Below are 18,831 nucleotides of genomic sequence, written 5' to 3'. Positions count from 1 at the left end.
ATTTTTTATAAGTTAGCAGCTATTATCATGCATATTCAGAGTTGTTTTGTGAACTTTCAACATTCTACTATTAAACTACAAAAAAATGGAAGATTTTGCAACGAATATAAAACTTATATTGAGCGTCGAAAGATTTTCCCGGTTTTTTCCCGATTCGCCTTTCAATCCCTAATCGCCCCATTTTACCGGTACATAGCAATGAAACACTTAATAATATCCACAATGGCGAAAACGAGTGATCAAATGTAAAACGTCAATAAACATTGAACAAGCGTATATATTTTTTTTTGCTTAAGATCAATAAGTATTCATCCATGTAATCATTTATTCTACGGATTTAAAAGTATAAAAATAGATTTTTGTTTAGATATAATATTTTATATTAATTTTAAAATCCATTAATTAAATATGTTAATATACTTTGCTAGTTTTTTTGCATATAATGTTTTTTTAAGAAGATTTAATGCGAATTGTTTAAAATATGAATATATTTTACCTATGGCAACTCGTTTAATATTGTCAATGTAGCTTAGACATGCTAATTTCTTTATATTTATGATTTTAATTATTCCACCACTAAAATACCCTTAAAGTTTTTAATAAGTATGTAAAAATGAAATGTTTTTTTCTATAGATATTTCATTAATGTCCTTGAGAGCACGAGTAGCTGGGCCGAAAATGGCCCATGTCCTTTAATAATAATTGGAAATTATTTAATACTAAAATAAAGAAATACACGGTGTTACCAGCACAACGACTTTCCTGCAGTATGTCCAATTTTTATTCTCAGTTAAAGTATGCTATAATAATTCGATTAAATATTTTTCTCCTCAGGGAATTTCACAGATATGGCACCATCGAGCTATCAAATCGACGGAGCAGAAAAGCTTTTAGCCGTTTCGGTGAGCCAGCAATACTTAGAACCAAACTATGTACTTGTTGGAAGAAAAACGAAAGAGAGACCCGTTTATTTATTTTCAATCCTGAAAAAATTTCCGCAATGGGACGAGGATAATTCTGATTGAATAATAAATACAACATTCAAATTTCATTATATTGCTCGTTTGATCTTTAATACCAAAGTTTTATAATACTGGATTTAGTATAAATATTCGAATTTAGTTATAGAAAGCTATCGTTTTAATGTAGTCATACAATATGTTAAGATTTTAAATACATAAAATGGCGTGTGTTCGTAAATAAAACACTAGAGCTTTATAACATGTTTAGAGAAAAATATTATATGAAATAAATTGTAATTAATGCATACCTAGTCAGGTCATACATTCTGTCACATGTTTAATGTAAAATAATTGAAACAAGTTTATTCATTATGTAACCATTCATATACCAAAATGAACTTAACAAAACATAGATTCTTATGACACTAAAGTTTTTTAAAAAGGACCTCCGTGATTTTGAATACAGGCCTTCAATCTGCGCGGCCAGTCGTCTATCGCAGCACGAACGAGGTCCATGTCAATATCGGCGGCTGCCTTAATCAAGGGTGTCTTGAGTGACTCCAAATTGGGATGAGGCTTTGAGCACGCCTTTTCCTCCAAGTGTTGCCATATCTTGTAATCTAACGGATTCAAATCTGGACTGGAGGAGGGCCAGTCTTCGTGCCGGATGAAGTCGATTTCACGCGCCGCCAGCCAGTCTTGTGTGCTCTTCGCTCTATGAGCTGGCGCCGAATCTTGTTGGAATACCCAGTGCCTGTTATTGAACATGGTATGAGAAACAGGTTCCACAAGATTCGTCAGGACTGTATTTTGATACACAACTGCATTCGTTTTTACACCTTTCTCACAAAAATGTACCTCTGTTAAGCCCCAATAAGAAACTCCCAACCATACCATGAGCGAGGATGGAAAATGACCTCGTTGGACACGCGGAATACGGTTGCTCGCTTCTTCATTACTGTGTGCGTACACCTTATCATTTTGTTTGTTGTAGCTCTCTTCTACGGTAAAAATTTTTTCATCCGAAAAAAGAATTTCCCGATATTTTTTTCCCGCGTACCGTTTCAACAAAGCGCGGCATCTCTTCAGTCTCAGGTCCATTAGACGAGCATTCAAACGATGTCCTGTTTTTCTTCGATATGCCCGAAGCCCTAAGTTTTCATTTAACACCCTTTTCAACGTGGTTCTGCTTAACCCCATCTGAAGGGCCAACAGTTTCTGCTTACGTTTGGGATTTCTTTGAATTCGCGCCTTCACAGCTTTTATCACTGCCGGAGTCCTAACAGACCGAGGGCGACCACTTCTTGACCTGTCATCTACACTAGAGTCTTCATTGTATCGTTTGATGGTACGATAAACGAATCTTTTCGTTATATTCAAATTTTTCAGTATGTTAAAAATTTTAATTGGCGCGTAACCGCAACGATGCAACGCAATAACTGCAACGCGGTCTTCTTTAAGCGTCCACTCCATATTTAAAAATGAGTAAAATTCTAAAAATATACATTTTTATTTTCATGAACAATTCGAAATTCGAATTCAATAAACTTTTTTGTGGCCAGCATTCTAAAAGAAAAGTTTTTACTGTGTGACAATACTTATGACCTGACTAGTTATAATGGACCTCTTTCAGAACTGTTCAATAGCGGCAAATTGACTTAACGTAAAACAGACTTAACTAAACTAGTGATGAGAAATAATATGGAGATTTTAAGACTACATAGTCTTTAAGTTGTTAACTATACAGTTCTGAATGTGGTAGAATTGATGAAATCGCATAATTTAAGTAGTGTTAAATACTCTTTATTTATCTTCAAGTCGAATATATTTTTAAGTTTTACCTAATTATGTATACCGTTGATATAATATACATTAAAAACTTTTTTGTTTGTACAATAAAACTAAAAGCTAAGTATAAATTAAAACACGAATCGGAAATAATATTTTTTTTAATTTGTCTTAGATTTTATTGATGTGTATGTTCTTTTTTAAAGTTTTTGGTGAGCTGTTCTGCTAACTGGTTTCTATTTAAATTGTTCGAATAACGCAGTCGTATTTTGAATCTACAATAATTTTATTCGAACATTTTGAATTGGAAACGGTGATTCGAACACAACAGTTATAGCCTGTCGAAGTTTTTGTGTGACAAGATCGTATCAGATTTGAATTGCTAATAACAGCGATATCGGTACTGCGTGGGTAATGATTTAGCTTACAACGGATGTATTATGTCCACACGTGTTTGTTACTACCTCTACTATCGTCGTACCAACGCAAACGCATTTTAAAAATTGTTACGTAGGCGGAATGAACTGCCGCGTTCCGGGTAATAAGATGTCTATCTAGGACTAGGACTAGTTTTTGAATTGTGATAAACGTTTTTAATAAATTTTATAATCTATAAATATAAATAAATTTAATATTGAAAATGGACAGTAATTTGAGTAATCAATTCGTAGATGTGTTCGGAATTAAGTAAAAGCGATCACTCGCAAACATTACAAAAAGCGAAGTTTGCGGAATAAACATCAAATTTTTTTTTTTTTTTTTTTATGATGATGAATGGTTCATTATAGATAAAGATAATTGAGCGAAATGAGCGAACGTTGGATCGTGTAAAATAAGTAGAAATGCTTTTGTGGAATGCATAATAATTAAGTAGGTACATAATAAAATGTTTTTTTTTTTTTTAATGAAATATCAATGTATTTTATTAATAGAGAAGCAATATTAATTAATAATAAAAAAAAATTAAAATAATTGAGCGATCTTCCGTGCATTTTAATATAAGACTAAATTGTGATATTAAGGGATCGTGTAATAATGGAACAGTAGTAATAAAAAACATGAAATCTGTAAGGTTTTATTTATTTGTTATAAAATAGACCATTTAAATCCAACGCCAATTAGTCATGTGATACTTTTGTAAAATCACGGAGTATATCTCAGATTACATAGTAAATATAGCGTACGCATAAAATATTAACACTAAATATTAATTAACGATTAATACTAAAACGACCCTGAAAATTTAATTCTTACTAGATACAGATACAACGTAAAAACTATTCAATTATTTTCAAATACGTAGTATATACTACGTTATATGAAAAACTAAATAAGGATAATGAAGTGGAAACGTTTTATCTGAAATAATAATCAATTAGGATGAAATTGAAAGAAAGCTCTGGGAAATAAACTAGATGAGAAGAAATAATGTCACAGTAAAATGTTAGGAATTTACTGAGACTTCAGTGGCACTTTTGAAAAATCTCTTGTGTTCTTCTACTGACGGCTTCGCCGTATCCGGCGGCTTTATTTCATTTTCCCACACTTTGACAGATAGAATAGTTAAATAGATACTATTGTTACACGTTTAAACCTGATGAAATATTAAACTAAATAAAACAATTCAGACGACTTCGTTCCTCGCTTTACCGCCGAAAAGTCAACTGAGCATTTAAAATACAATATCCACTGATATTCTTTACGGATACATTATGGATGTAGTGGATATATTCTGTTCATCTTGAGCACACATAGTCAGACCAGATAGATTACTATAAAAATCAAGGATATTGAATGATTATCAAATTAAAATCATCCACGTCATATTTTGAGGCACTTATGTATAGCGTCGATAACGATTACTGAAGCGCGAGTTATTTAGGTAATAAATCATTGAAAAGAGCATGACGCGATTGCGTTTCAAACACCAATATAGCTAACAAATTTGTTTTGCACCACTAAGTAATACATATATATTTCTGTTTCTCATACTTGTCACTAATACAATATAGTAATCTATATATATAAAAATGAATTGCTGTTCGTTAGTCTCGCTAAAACTCGAGAACGGCAGGACCGAATTGGTTAATTTTGGTCTTGAATATTTTGTGAAAGTCCAGAAAAGCTTTAAAAGGTAGATAAATATGAAAATGCTCGGAATGAAATAAAAATAACAATTTTGTTTTTCCTTTGATGTGTCCCCCATCGGACGGATTCTTTTTGTTTGTTTTAAGTTTATTTTATACAAAAGTTTAGGTCTTTTATTTATCGATTGAGACACTGCGAAGTCTGCCAGGTAGGCTAGTTGTAAAATAAAATACATTTTTTTCAAAAAGGCAAGCCTTCAATTGTTTGCCCATTTCCTCTCAGTTGTAAAACTGCATTCCGAATTGAAATATTTACCTTTAAATAAAAATTGTTTTTACTTTATCTAAATTACAAACAATCAATCATATTGGCTGTACGCTCACGTTGGAAGTTGTGGCAGCATACTGTATAGCCAGCTAAAAACATAGGATTAAGTGATAACAATCGCTATTAAACAATAAAAAGTACTCGTTAATCTATTTCAAGTTTTCTGAAACTGCCTTCGACTGAAATTAAATCTTCATTGTCATTGTTATCTCGGTTCCTGCCTCTCGATGAAATTATCCCACGTGTGCTGAGGATCTCCATGTTGTCCAAAGCAAGAACATTTTCTTTTTGTTCTTTCAAAATTTGCTTGGTGTATTCTATCATTTCACGCAATTCTAATTTGCCTCCGTATAAAGTGGGTAGACAGTCAACGTCTGTTTGTGTATGTAATAGTTTTGAGTTTGTGCATACCTGTAATATAAAAAGTAAATAAAAACACGCAAGATTAAACCGTAGTAGTTTTAATAATTAATTAAATAATTTTAGTTGACTATTTTTGGGTATTAGGTATAGTACTGGTCGTAACTATTACGTAAAGTGTTCAATCATCGTACAACCTTTTTAATTATACTTAAACTATTAAACTTTAACCATACATCACACACATAAAAGGTTCCGGGTAGACATATTATGTATGTAAGTAAGTACATAAATTCGGGTCTCGCTAAGTACGTATTTGATTTAACTGGGCAATTGCACAACTCAGTTCAGTGTGTCAAGTAGTCACGAGAAAATATTACTTAATATTAAATTACATAAAAACGAAGGAGATAATGTTGATATAGGTTTCCTTACTTTTAGTCTATGTGCCATTTTCTGTGACACTTTAGATGTTGCGAAGTCTATGACGTATTTGAGAGCGACGGGAACGTTTATCAGATGAACCGCTTTGTGTCGCATCGACAACGATTGCTGTAACAGTTCATGTAACGCATATGAACAAACATATTTACATTACGCATAGCATGTCGTAGTTCTTGCTAATATTTACATTGTTGATGTCTTTATGTCTGATTTTATGTAACTAATAGTTGACTGTACATTGTATTTAGGCGGTTATTAACATTAATTAATATCAATAATCAAGAATTACCTATTCAAAATTATAATTGCGGAAATGAAAAAGTAAAGTCAAACAAGGTTTGCTTTTGTTATATAAATTTAAAAATAAAGACATTATTACTAGTTTTCCCATTGTATGTCCTTGCTTTATGACTTTGAATATTACACTTTTTTATAATTTAAAATTATCAACGAAAATGAAAATCGGCTAAAAATGAATTGCTGTTATTTTTTTTTATTCTTTATTTTTTATTGCCCTCGTAGGCAGACGAGCATACGGCCCACCTGATGGTGAGTGGTTACCGTCGCCCATGGACTTCGGCAATGCCAGGGACAGAGCCAAGCCGCTGCCTACAAACCTGCCTGCCTGTTAGTCAAACGTCAGTGTTGAATCGATATTTAATGAAATTATATCTAGGGGTATACATAAATTACCATAATTAATAATTAAGTAATTAATTATAAGTAGTAATTATAAGAGTAATTAACAACGAGCAAATAATACATCAGAAATTGTCTAATAAGCTATAAATAAGTGTCTAAAAATTTACAACACGGTGGCCTATTATTACGCGTTTAACGTAAACGAAAACTGTTATTTAACACAAAAATTTAGACCTCATTATCCAAGACTGATGACAGAATTCATGTTGTAATGTGATATTTAATGTTAATGTGGACTATATTGACCTTTTATAGGTAGAACAAAAAAAAACATTAATAAAAATCGGGTGCCTGTAATTTTAGCCAGAATATGTAACATTATTGATTGTACTTTAAGTTGTGAATATTATTTATTAGTGATATGATAACCTAGGTAGGATAGGTTCAGGCAGTCCTTTGATAACGGTATTTGGCAATCTAGGTGCCATAAGATAGACTAATTTAGCCTGAGTTTGCCATTACTTATTATTTGTTGTGAATTACCGACTATATTATTTCTGGCAAAATACCCACCTCCCCCCATTTTATAATCCTTCCGAAATCGCTGGGGTTCCAAGCAGTGATGTGAGCTCCAGAAATTCCATTTCCATCGCCAATGTGATTAAACCCACATATTTGATTTAATGGATCATCCATTAAACTCTCATATACAAGCATATGAGCACGGCACATATCCCAACAACTGAATCTAGTGGCGTTGAATTTACCTGAAAAATAAAAAAAATAGCCACTGAAACTCAAATTTTTAACAAAATATCTCTACGCAATTCTGGCGTAAGACATTTCAAAATATAAAAAAAATTATATAATCTTAAGCATGCGTGAGAACCTTCGCAATTGCCACAATATGAACTTCTGTTGACAGTAGATTCAACACGTTTTGTCACGTAAAGGCAAAATGAGAACATTCCGCATAACAGCATAACAAGTCTGATATAATCTTTACAAAGTAGATACCTATACACAGTAATTACAACATAAAATTTTCTTACTCATATTGTAAAAGATGACCCGGCGACCCTTGTTGTCACGAACTGGTGAAACCACTATGTACCTAAAAATTGTGAAAGGTTTTGCAATTTCAAGCAAATTGAATTATATCGTAGGTAAGAAGGCTTACAAAACGGATGCTTAATGAGTAAGTTGTGCTTGAGTTCAAGGCTTCACGTGTTTGAGAACTTTCTAACTAAGAACCATGAACCGCCTCGGTAACATATTGTGTTATAGAGTATTAATAACATGCTTAAATGCTGTCATTACAAGAGATTATACCTTAAACGCTCCAGTTAAATTTCAATTAGAGAAACAACTCACGTAATCGACATTGCAGAAAATAACAGAAATTGGCTTGTTTCTGTGTTTCAAGTTAACGTGTACATAATACGATTATTTAACATTTTTCAACATTAACATTTTACAATGCTAAGTGATTCATGGTAAAATATATGTTGTAATGTTGTTTGGGAATTGTAACACAAATTGAAACTACGGTTCTTGGACATTTAAACTTATATCTGCTCGGAAAAGAATTCGCCTTTGCTAATTAATTTAATTCAACTGACAAATTAACAATTAGATGGCAATCCAGATTAGATCTAGGTACTACGTGTACGATTTAGCTAATATGTACTGTAATGATTGTAATTTGTTTTGTGCATCAAAAAAGAAAAAAAAAACTATATTATGTATTAAGCTTACCCATTATTTATAATTTCTTGTAAGTTGCTATCCTCGTAATCCAAATTTTTAAAAATTTCGGGGTAGAACTTTCTGAGACTTAAATATTTAAGTAAAGTTTGTTGGGCCATTGGTATGCTATACTTCTTATGTCGCAGAAATCGTAGTAAAAATATTTCATCTAGAAAAATAAAAATATTTAGATGCTAATTATTATTCGCTGAATGAACGTATGTAATGATACATCTTTTCAATTTTGCTATTTGCATAGCGATTACATGCACTCATTTTACACGATGAACCTATATATGTTTAGATTTATATAATCTACATTATCATTTTACTGTTATAAAAAAATAAAAATAATGTAAGCATCGTTGTTATGAATTCAGAATCAGTATTGTATTTCTAGAAAATGACAACACGTCGAGAACAGAACGGGTTTCCAATTATTATAAAATATACCTAGTCAGGTCATAAATTCTGTCACATGTTTAATGTAAAATAATTCTTAAAGTGTCCACTCCATATTTAAAAATGAGTAAAATTCTAAAAGTATACATTTTTATTTTCATGAACAATTCGAAATTCGAATTCAATAAACTTTTTTGTGGCCAGCATTCTAAAAGAAAAGTTTTTACTGTGTGACAATACTTATGACCTGACTAGTTATATTGAGAAAATGTACTTCATTATATGTGATGATAATTACATAAATATCATTGTTTTACAATTAGATTTTTTTCAAAGAGGCCGCTTAATTGCTTGTTATTAAAACAATAATGTTTTATATCAGTAATTATCCTTAGTAGCCTCTTTGAAACTACTAGTGTTTAGTAGAGAGAAAAAAATTACAGCATCATCGTTATTACCTTGTCGTACGTTTTTGATGTCTCCATTCTGTTCTATCCACTCTCTCATAAGTTGAAGAGATTGCTCCTTAGTAGACTGAGTTTCTCGAAGTTCTGTGATGGCTTCGGCGACCACATTTTTTAGAGTTCGTCCCATCTTACCGTCATTCTCTGCTTTCTCGATTGTCACATTCCAGGCAGTAGTCACCGTTAATAGAACGCTGGCCGTCGTCATCTTCGTAACTCGAGAAAGAGCTAGCAAATCTGGAGATAATAAAAAATAATTAATCCTCAATATTGGCTGCTACAGGTTTTAGTTGAATTATGTTCATGTCAATAAAGTTTAGGACTTAAAGTAGCTTCACATTAAATATAGAAGCTAAGCCTCAATTGCATTGATTCAACGACGTGCTAGCTCGTCAGCAAGAATTATATTAAGTCTAGCAAAAGAGGGGACGGTTTCCCTGTGGAAAGTAGTGCTAATATCTTGAAGTGACACATTTTAGTATCTTTCGGTTAATGATACAATTCAGATGAGTATGATCGAAAATAGTTTATTACGGTAAGGCCAAGAGACAATTATTTATTCTCCGCTCTTATTTAGTTTATTCATTAACGACATTCCTCAGTCGCCGCTGACCCATTTGCTTACTACTCGAGTAAAAACAAATCACTAATAGCGAGTAAACTCCAGAGCGCAGCCGCAGCCCTCGGACAGTGGTTCAGTGGTGCTATTTCAAACCCTACACGGATTTCCTTCCGCATTAGGAAGAGAAATCTCACACTCTCTATCACCCTCTTCGGCCAACCTATTCTCTGGGCCAAGAAGGTGACATTCCACCCGCGTATAAAATCAGTCCGCGACCGTGCCGCTTTTATTCTCGGTAGACTCTGTCTCTATCTATCCTGGGGTCTGAAAACGGAGTAAAATATCCCTTCGGAATAAGGTGACACTTTACAAAACTTGCATAAAGCCCATTGTGACTTACGCAAGTGTTTATTATTTTATTTTTATTGCTTAGATGGATAGATGAGCGCACAGTCCACCTAGTGTTAAGTGGTTACTGGAGCCCATAGACATCTGCAACGTAAATGCGCCACCCACCTTGAGATACAAGTTCTAAGGTCTCAGTATGTACCCGGCTTCCCTCACCCTTCAAACCGAAACGCATTACTGCTTTACGGCAGAAATAGGCGGGGCGGTGGTACCTACCCGTGCGGACTCGCAAGAGGTCCTACCACAAGTAAAAGGTCAAAATTTACGCAAATTATAATTTTACGGGTTTGATTTTTAGTACACGATGTTATTCCTTCACCATGGAAGTCAATCGTGAACATTTGTCAAGTAAAATTGGCCACGACGACTTTTCTCGCCGGAAAAGTCGTCGTGGCCTAACGGACAAGACATCCGGTGCATTCGTGTTAATCGATGCACCGGTGTTCGAAAATCAGGCGGGTACCAATTTTTCAAATGAAATACGTACTCAACAAATGTTCACGATTGATTTCCACGGTGAAGGAATAACATCGTGTAATAAAAATTGAAACCCGCAAAATTATAATTTGCGTAATTACTGGTGGTAGGACCTCTTGTGAGTCCGCGCGGGTGGGCACCACCACACTGCCTATTTCTGCCTTGAATCAGTAATGCGTTTCGGTTTGAAGGGTGGGGCAGCCGTTGTAACTATACTTGAGACCTTTAGAACTTATATCTCAAGGTGGGTGGCGCATTCACGTTGTGGATGTCTATGGGATCCAGTAACCACTTAACAGCAGGTAGGCTGTGAGCAGCTCGTCCACCAGTCTAAAGCAATAAAAAAAAACTTTGCGGGTTGCGATTCCCATCCATTAGTAGATTCATTCGCGACGTAGCTGCTCTTGAGTTGTTAGGTTTCCTTTGGAGGCACTCGGGCACTGTTAGCAAATACCACCCCTCATGGCTGAGCCTTTGCTCGCCCACTTCTCATGGTGAAATTGGAAAGGCCTCCGGCCCACTAGTAATCTCTCATTCATAAATTATTGAAACAATATATTTTTTTAATAATATTTAATCAATACCATACTAGTATGCTTTAATAAGTTATATAGTAAGACTGAAAAGAATGAAAGTGACATATCCGACAAAAATAATAGATACGTTAGGTAATAAGCCTGCCGAACAAGTTAATTCTCATACAAATACTGTCGCGGTAGCTATCCGAAAATAGAATAAATTCGGGAAAAAAACTTGAATCATATAAGCAACATTTTCGCTTAAATTTTGCATAATATGCAATAATTATATTCAGATTGAAAAAACACTACCGGATTATCGATGTTTCGAGCAAACAAAACAGGTGAATTTGGTGGAAGATCATCGCGTTGTCGTTTCCCTATAACTATTAACATTATTTTAAACCAGGATGATGGTACCTGGTGGTGGTTCTGACCCAGCGGGGTATTTCGTAGGATAACCCATTCAAACCGGCGCCATTTAGGCGGGCTTCGGACAGCCTGCCGACCGAGAGGGCTGGTGGTCGTGGCGCCGACGATCGCTGGCCCGGCTTCCCGAGGGGGAGGGTGATGGGAGAGATGTGCTCCGCACTAAACGCTTCACTCTCCTCCTCTTGCCTTTTCATGAGTTCTGTCTCATGCGAGGCTCGGACGTAGGTTGTTGAGCGACAGGAGGTTTTAGTCGGTTCGACTCCGACATGCCCCGCCCTCCATCCCCAGTGGAGGGTGGGAGTCCGGCGATTTCATACTGACCAAAAAAAAAACCTTGTGGTGGGCTCACAAGAGCTCCTACCATCAGTAATTACGCAAAGTATAATTTTGCGGGTTTGATTTTTATTACACGACGTTATTCCTTCACCGTTGAAGTCAATCGTGAATAATTGTTAAGTACGTATTTCATTAGAAAAATTGGTACCTGGGATTCAAACACCGGTGCATCACTAGATACGAATGCACCGGACGTCTTATCCTTTAGGCCACGACGCTTTCAATGATTGAGCCATAACCAATTTCATCATCTTAATAAAGAAAACCAAATATCTTATTACCGTTTTGAATTCACAAAATTTTTCATACACCGATTCGAATTATGCATTTATCATACCACTACAGCGTGATTAAGTGATTGCTCATGACCACTATAAGTCTAGAAAAATAAAAATGACCTCGTGGCGGTATTAGCTCTTGGTATGTTTATTTATGGCATACTCATGTTTCGAACATATTAATGAAAATAAATAAAATAAATAAATTAATAAAATAAAATAAATAAATTAACATATTAAATAACAATTAGTCCTCATCCAATGATCGAAATTCGATCACAATAATAACTGTATAAGTCAAGGTCAATTATCGTATAGATTTTTTTTTAAAAATGTATGATGATTCGTTTTTTGTTTTTGGAAAAACACTAAAGATCATCATTATTTACTTAACAAAGAAAAGGAAATCAGTTGACAGACGGAAATTACTGAGCTCTTTAGCCTTTGTTGGTTCAAAAGGACAACTGCAGATAGTCATCAACACTCTTTAACTATTTATCAAATATTATCCACACAACATACGGAAATAGCATCATAACTCATTAGCATCGTGCGATATCAACAATGGTTATGTATAATAATAACCTAAAACTACATCGAAAGCAGTTTTTATTGGAGTCTACGTGCGCTTGGTTCAATCTTAATTTAGCAGCCTAAGCTCAACTAAGCCTATAAACTGCCAATCCTTGAGGTTGTAGGCATCCGTTTAAGTACGAAATGATTATTTGAAACTCATTATCAAAATAAAATATCTACTAAAATGTTTTAATTAAAACAACAGTTTGTTTAAAATTCCTAGTTTTATGCACCTTTTAATTATCTATATTTTGTACTGTACAGATATCCCAATGCTTAAGAATTTTCCATTTATAACATCAAGCCCCTTACCAAAATTCAATCGGAATTAAATATACCTAGTCGAATATTTTAATATTAAACCAAAAAAATATAGATAAATAAAAGATATAATAAATATAATAGTCCACTGGAATCACATAAAAATTATGAACGGAAAATAAGTTTAGCACACGTGAATAGTAAAATCATTGGCAAGTCAAGTTCACGATATTTTGAATCAAGGATTTTCCGTGCTTTTTAGCATAACTTGTCACCTAATTGAATCGAAATGATTATGGGAATAAGAAAAGGCTCGAAACTTAATTCAATGCTTCTATTTTACTTTAACGAATGCCAATCAGTTGTAACTTCCAAAATTTATTACTTAATTAACTCTCAAGAGATAGCCCATAGATGTGAATAGGTACCCAACGTACTCGTACAACAGCCTTAGCTCTCAAAACGCTAGATTTTTCGTACTGAATACTACGATCTCGTCACCACAGTCACATCTAGCTACTGTTACACTCATTTATTTGATTACCTTGATTACCTTTTACTGGTGGTAGGACCTGTTGTGAGTCCGCGCGGGTAGGTACCACCGCCCTGCCTATTTCTGCCGTGAAGCAGTAATGCGTTTCAGTTTGAAGGGTGGGGCAGCCGTTGTAACTATACTGAGACCTTACAACTTATATCTCAAGGTGAGTGGCGCATTTACGTTGTAGATGTCTATGGGCTCCAGTAACCACTTAACACCAGGTGGGCTGTGAGCTCGTCCAACCATCTAAGCAATAAAAAAAAAATCCAAGCCATAGGTCACAAATATTACTGGTGAAGGACACATTTCGTTTCGTAGCAGTCGTTTTTTTATTTCTGCCTATTATAGTAACCTTGAGGGGCTATTCTAGATGCACTGAGCTAGTAGGTGAGCTCCCGGGGCTCAAACCGGGCCCTAGCATGAGCAGCGCTTTGCAGAACCTACCACCGGATCGGAAACGCGACCCACGAAGAAGATCCGGCAAAAAACTCAGTGGGCTGTGTCTATGGGTTAACTTACTTGTCGAGCCCTTCGTCGCAAGCGACGGGCTAGGCGAGGAAGGTGACCGGTGCTTGAGGTATCTAAAAGCACCGTTAATGCATTGGGGAGGATCTGTAATGACGTGTAGGAGTCGTATTGAATACTATTAGAACTGTCATCACATAAACCAAAGTAGACGTCGGTATTCGCGGTATTATCGCGGCGGTATTATGTACGACGCAGTCTGGACCACAGTTCTTATTTTGGTTCGTAAAACGTCACCAACTAATGCTTAAAGGATTCTTTAATTTTACAATTTAAGCTAATAAAACTCAAACAATCTATTATTAAAGATATTTGTTGCACAAATATAACAGAAAACTATTTTTCAAAATTAAAATAATTTAATCTGCATTGCCATCGTTGCTCTTTGTTGCTGTGAGCGTAACTGATATAATTCACTATGGTGGTTATGAAAACTCTAAAAAACATGTTCATTTAATTAACTGAACATGAACTTTCCACATTTGATATAATTTTTTTGCTTTCCAAAAATTCTTTTGGTATGCATTCAGCAACTTTGCCTAACAGATTCATTATATTTTTATTCCAGTTTTCGAGTGAACCAAACGCGTTTTTATCCATTGCTAACGTAGCGAATCCCCTCATGACATCAGGATTACAATTTTGAAGTTTTCCGATCATTAATACTGTTTCTCTATAGGCGACGGGATGGATTCTTTCTATTTCACTTTTATTGAAAGCACAAAGAATCTGATTCAGAGCTGTTAGATCGTAGTACGTGTAATCTTCGGGCTCTTTACCGGCGTAATCTTCCCGAACTCTGGCAGCTAGAGCGTTCAGTTGTTCTTCGTTCAAATTGTAATTAAGGCCAAAATTATTCACGACATCGATGTTACTTAATGTTATATTAGCATAATCTTCAGGCATTACGGCGGTCGTCACCCAGTGCAGGTTCATTAATACGTTATTAGGAATATTTGCAATACCTTCATGGTGTGTCACTAGTGTCTGCCAGATAAACTGCGCAGCATCTTTGGACAGCTCCTCCTTTCCCAAATGCGCAAGGCATTGTACTATATCTTTTGGAGTCATGGTTTTCAAAATATCTAATGAGAATTTTACGTTTGCTGGTAGCTCCAAAAGGGCATCACACGTCAGTGCAGACATAACTGGTACGGAGCTCAAAATTAGCAGAACTAAAATAATTCCCATGATGTTGGAAGTCTCTTTACTTCACTAGATTAGTATTTCAAATGGATCACAAAAGCTATTAATGTCAAGGAACCGACATCGATATTTATTATTCACAATTCAATCACGGGTCTGATTCCGTGATTTCTCAATAATAAATTATTTGACGGTCTGAGTTTTGGTTCGGGTGCATATTGTATTAATTTTTACGTGCCGATCTAGAAAGTTTCTATGGTATTTTCTAACGCATGAGTTTTATACTAGAGAAAGACCTACGAATAAATAATAAGCCTGATTCGACATGTTCAAGAGTTCAAGACAGCGCCTACTACAGCGCGGAGGCAAAGTCCGGCAATATACAGGATGTTGTATTCCCGAAAACTACAAGTGGGGGAAATGATTTCTTCAATAGTACTTATACTTCTCGTTACTCTCTACTGTTCTTCACCTAATACTTGAAATTCCATTATGATCACTAGTGACATCTCAAAACTTTGATTCGTTTTTGCGCATTTAATTGTCTATTGTTTTTTGTTATTGACATGGTCACTTAAGTAACAAAAAAAAACATTTTCCAAAATGCTTTTAGTGATATTAATAAATCTTGCTCAACAACTAGTAACTAAAAAAAGAAAATTGGTTTACAAGCAGAGCACCTTTACTCAACTATTATGTAATATATATTTCAGTAATGAATAATGTTTTCCATTAACTAATTTAAGTAACTGTTTTATTCTCGGTATCCTTACGGAAACATAATAAAACCCATATACTTTTAAGATTATTGCTTTCGACGAATAGATGGATTCATAATGTTAATTGTTTGCTGGAATCTTTAGACAACATAACGCGAATACCGTAACCTCGAGGCGTATGAGCTTCGATCAATAATACTGATCGAAGCGTATGAGGTTCAAATCCTCGTTGTTTTGTATCGGCTGCTTATCTAGTGGAATACAAAATAGATGCGAGTCCAAGATCACTGGATATGGGTTCATATGGCATATCCATACCATCAGTAAAACATCATTGAAAGTTGGATATCGATTGCGATACAGTAATAGACGACGGAAAACGCAAAAGGAAACCGATAAACCTCGAATCGAAAAACGACAATAGAATAAATAATAAGTTTTGATGATCAAGTTTTCTCTCAACACGCAACCATTGTCTGTTACTGGATTGAAAATAATTTAATGTCTCTAAACACTTGACCTAAAAGTTTTAACATTAGGAAAAATCCGGGGTTTTCCACGTCCATTAATAGCACAACGATTTAAAAAAAACCAGTGTCTTTTAGTTTATTAATACATTGAATATCACTATTTTTAATAGATACATATTAATAAAATTTTAGATACCTATGTAGCATTCAGTGTAAAGAATATTGTTCTATTCAATTCAAGCGGTCTATTCAAGTGGAATGTCGCCGGTATAAACATAGCTATAGCCTCGTCTCTTTTGAACAGAATTATAAACGTAAAATGAGGTGTGAACCCAGCCTAACGTCTCCCCCACCCACCGGCCACCGAGTGCGTAATTACGGGGCTCTGCAATCTGCAATAGTTTGGCTACGGTTCCCATGATTGTGCGCATATTTACATTCATATTTTATTTTAATAATGAATATCAAATAATCATTTCGTACTTAAACTGATGCTTATAACCTAAAGGATTGGAGGTTTATAGGCTTAGTTGGGCTTAGGCTGCTAAATTAAGATTGAACCAAGCACACGTAGCCTCCAATAAAAACTGCTTTCGATGTAGTTTTAGGTTGTTATTATTATACATAACCATTGTTGATGTCGCATGATGCTAATGAGTTATGATGCTATTTCCATATATTGTGTGGATAATATTTGATAAATAGTTAAAGAGTGTTGATGAGTATCTGCAGTTGTCCTTTTGAACCAACAAAGACTAAGGAGTTCAGTAATTTCCGATTGTCAACTGGTTTCTTTTTCTATGTTAAGTAAAAAAAAAAAGTAGTGCAATTACAGAAAACAACAATGGGAAGATCTTCTGCTAAACGAATTATTTTGCTAGGTAGATGAGCAGTACGCAAGATAATCTTAAAAATATATCATTTTTAAAGGCATTTGCAGTTTGCGTTTATAAAATAAATATGTACAGTCATTATAATACATAGGCTACTAAGTAATTATTAGAAAAAAAAAGTAAATTCTAAAAAATCTGAATTCGTTAATTAATATTTTCTATTTATAAAAATGAATAAAATAAAATAAAAATGAAAAAAATTCCCCATGTACCTACCTATGTCAAAACATCAATTTGGAATGTCTCAGTCGATTTCGCCCATGTCATATTTCATTATGTAAGTAGGTACATAATTGTTTAGGCAAGGTTTCGTATTAAAGAAAAAAATTACAATTTCCATAATAAAATGTTCATGTAACTAACTGTTGTAATTCAATAAGTGAAACAGGTTTCATTTAAAACAATTTTTTAATCAAGAATTATTACAGACGAGCTTTTGTTCCACTTGATATTAAGTGATCACCCAAGCTCGTATACGTACCTACAGCATACCAAAGTAACTAATACTATTACTACATTGACACCAAAATAAACAATAATTATTTTAAAAGTAATAATTAGCACTTTTAAGATATAAAAAACTAAACGTGCTAAAAAAACTGTATAATCTAATAAATAAAATCTATCTGAGTAGCACCTACCTATAAAATTGAAAGTATAAAATACCTAGAATATAATTTAAAAAATACTTGGTACTTTTTCTTGAACAAATTAAATAATATTTTTCATTAATTTAATTTGTTTCAAGTGGATTTGAAAATAATTTGTATCGGTATTATATTTGTTCACGAAGGATTTAATATTGTGTAATTGATACTTAAATGATTCTTAAAATAAATTGTATTAATATTATTCAAATATACAAACTGGGAAGAAATAAAAAAAATGGAAGCGCAAAACAGCTTTTTTGGATCTATAATTCTAGCGAAAATATTAGAACATTAACTTATAAATAAAGAAAAAAAAAACTCACATTTAGTCGAAGGATTGAAATTAATCTCCGTAAAGTCCTGGTAAGCGTTCTCTGCGCCGTGCAAACGTATAATGTGGAGTCCGACGAAGTCCGCCTCAGTAATTTCGCGAACGGTGCGGCGAGATCGCAGCGTCTTTTCAATAATAGTTATTGCGACCCTGACTTGATTTGACTCTGGCGTATTGTGTATTTAATAACTCCGACGTATTTTAATTAAAACCGTATTCTTTACATCGGAAGTAAAGCTGATAACGAGTTATTTTTCGTAGGTAATAAATGAACAAGGTACAATAAGGGAAATTGTACAGAAGCTAGGGTGCCTATTTCTAGGCACTTGCTGTGGAGTGCTATGTTAAAAATGTCGAACTGACTAAACAGCTTACTGTGGTTTTTTGGGGCTAAAATAGACCTTTGCAAGACCAAGAACTGTAGCGCCGGTTACGCAAATTACGGTAATTCATACTAGGACGTCTCTATCCGATGATTTGCAAGC

General features: G+C 34.2%; 2 protein-coding genes across 5 annotated transcripts in view; one reads left to right on the top strand and one right to left on the bottom strand.

The window, feature by feature from the left end:
• Positions 1-3,821, top strand: part of LOC101736487 (peptidoglycan-recognition protein SB2) — a 17,627-nt gene extending 13,806 nt beyond the window's left edge. For all 4 annotated transcript variants that reach the window (XR_009973224.1, XM_062668730.1, XM_021350431.3 and 1 more), the window contains one exon: positions 835-3,821. Coding sequence is in view for 3 of the 4 variants with exons in the window: in XM_062668730.1 (XP_062524714.1) it covers positions 835-1,025 (191 nt within the window). In the remaining variant the exon portion in view is untranslated. The remainder of the gene's footprint in view (positions 1-834) is intronic.
• On the bottom strand, positions 3,815-18,831 carry LOC101736368 (retinaldehyde-binding protein 1). Its single transcript, XM_004929785.4, has 7 exons — positions 18,339-18,831; positions 9,221-9,463; positions 8,370-8,529; positions 7,664-7,725; positions 7,185-7,378; positions 5,961-6,077; positions 3,815-5,576 (listed from the first exon to the last, which is right to left on the bottom strand). The coding sequence occupies exons 2-7, from the start codon at positions 9,432-9,434 to the stop codon at positions 5,310-5,312; spliced, it is 1,014 nt and encodes a 337-aa protein (XP_004929842.1). The 5' UTR covers positions 9,435-9,463; positions 18,339-18,831; the 3' UTR covers positions 3,815-5,309.

The sequence above is a fragment of the Bombyx mori genome, chromosome 1 (genome assembly GCF_030269925.1).
Source record: "Bombyx mori chromosome 1, ASM3026992v2".
NCBI classification, from domain to species: Eukaryota; Metazoa; Arthropoda; class Insecta; order Lepidoptera; family Bombycidae; genus Bombyx; species Bombyx mori.
The sequence above is the reverse complement of the archived record's forward strand: the minus strand, read 5'-3'. Positions and strand labels throughout refer to the sequence as shown.

Coding starts and splice junctions, on each gene's coding strand:
- LOC101736368 (XM_004929785.4), bottom strand. CDS start 9,434: ATGACGACGGCCAGCGTTCTATTAACGGTGACTACTGCCTGGAATGTG. Junction 7,726..8,369: donor CAAGAAATTATAAATAATGG/GTAAGCTTAATA, acceptor CACAATTTTTAG/GTACATAGTGGTTTCACCAG. Junction 6,078..7,184: donor GGATTATAAAATGGGGGGAG/GTGGGTATTTTG, acceptor GAACTGTTACAG/CAATCGTTGTCGATGCGACA.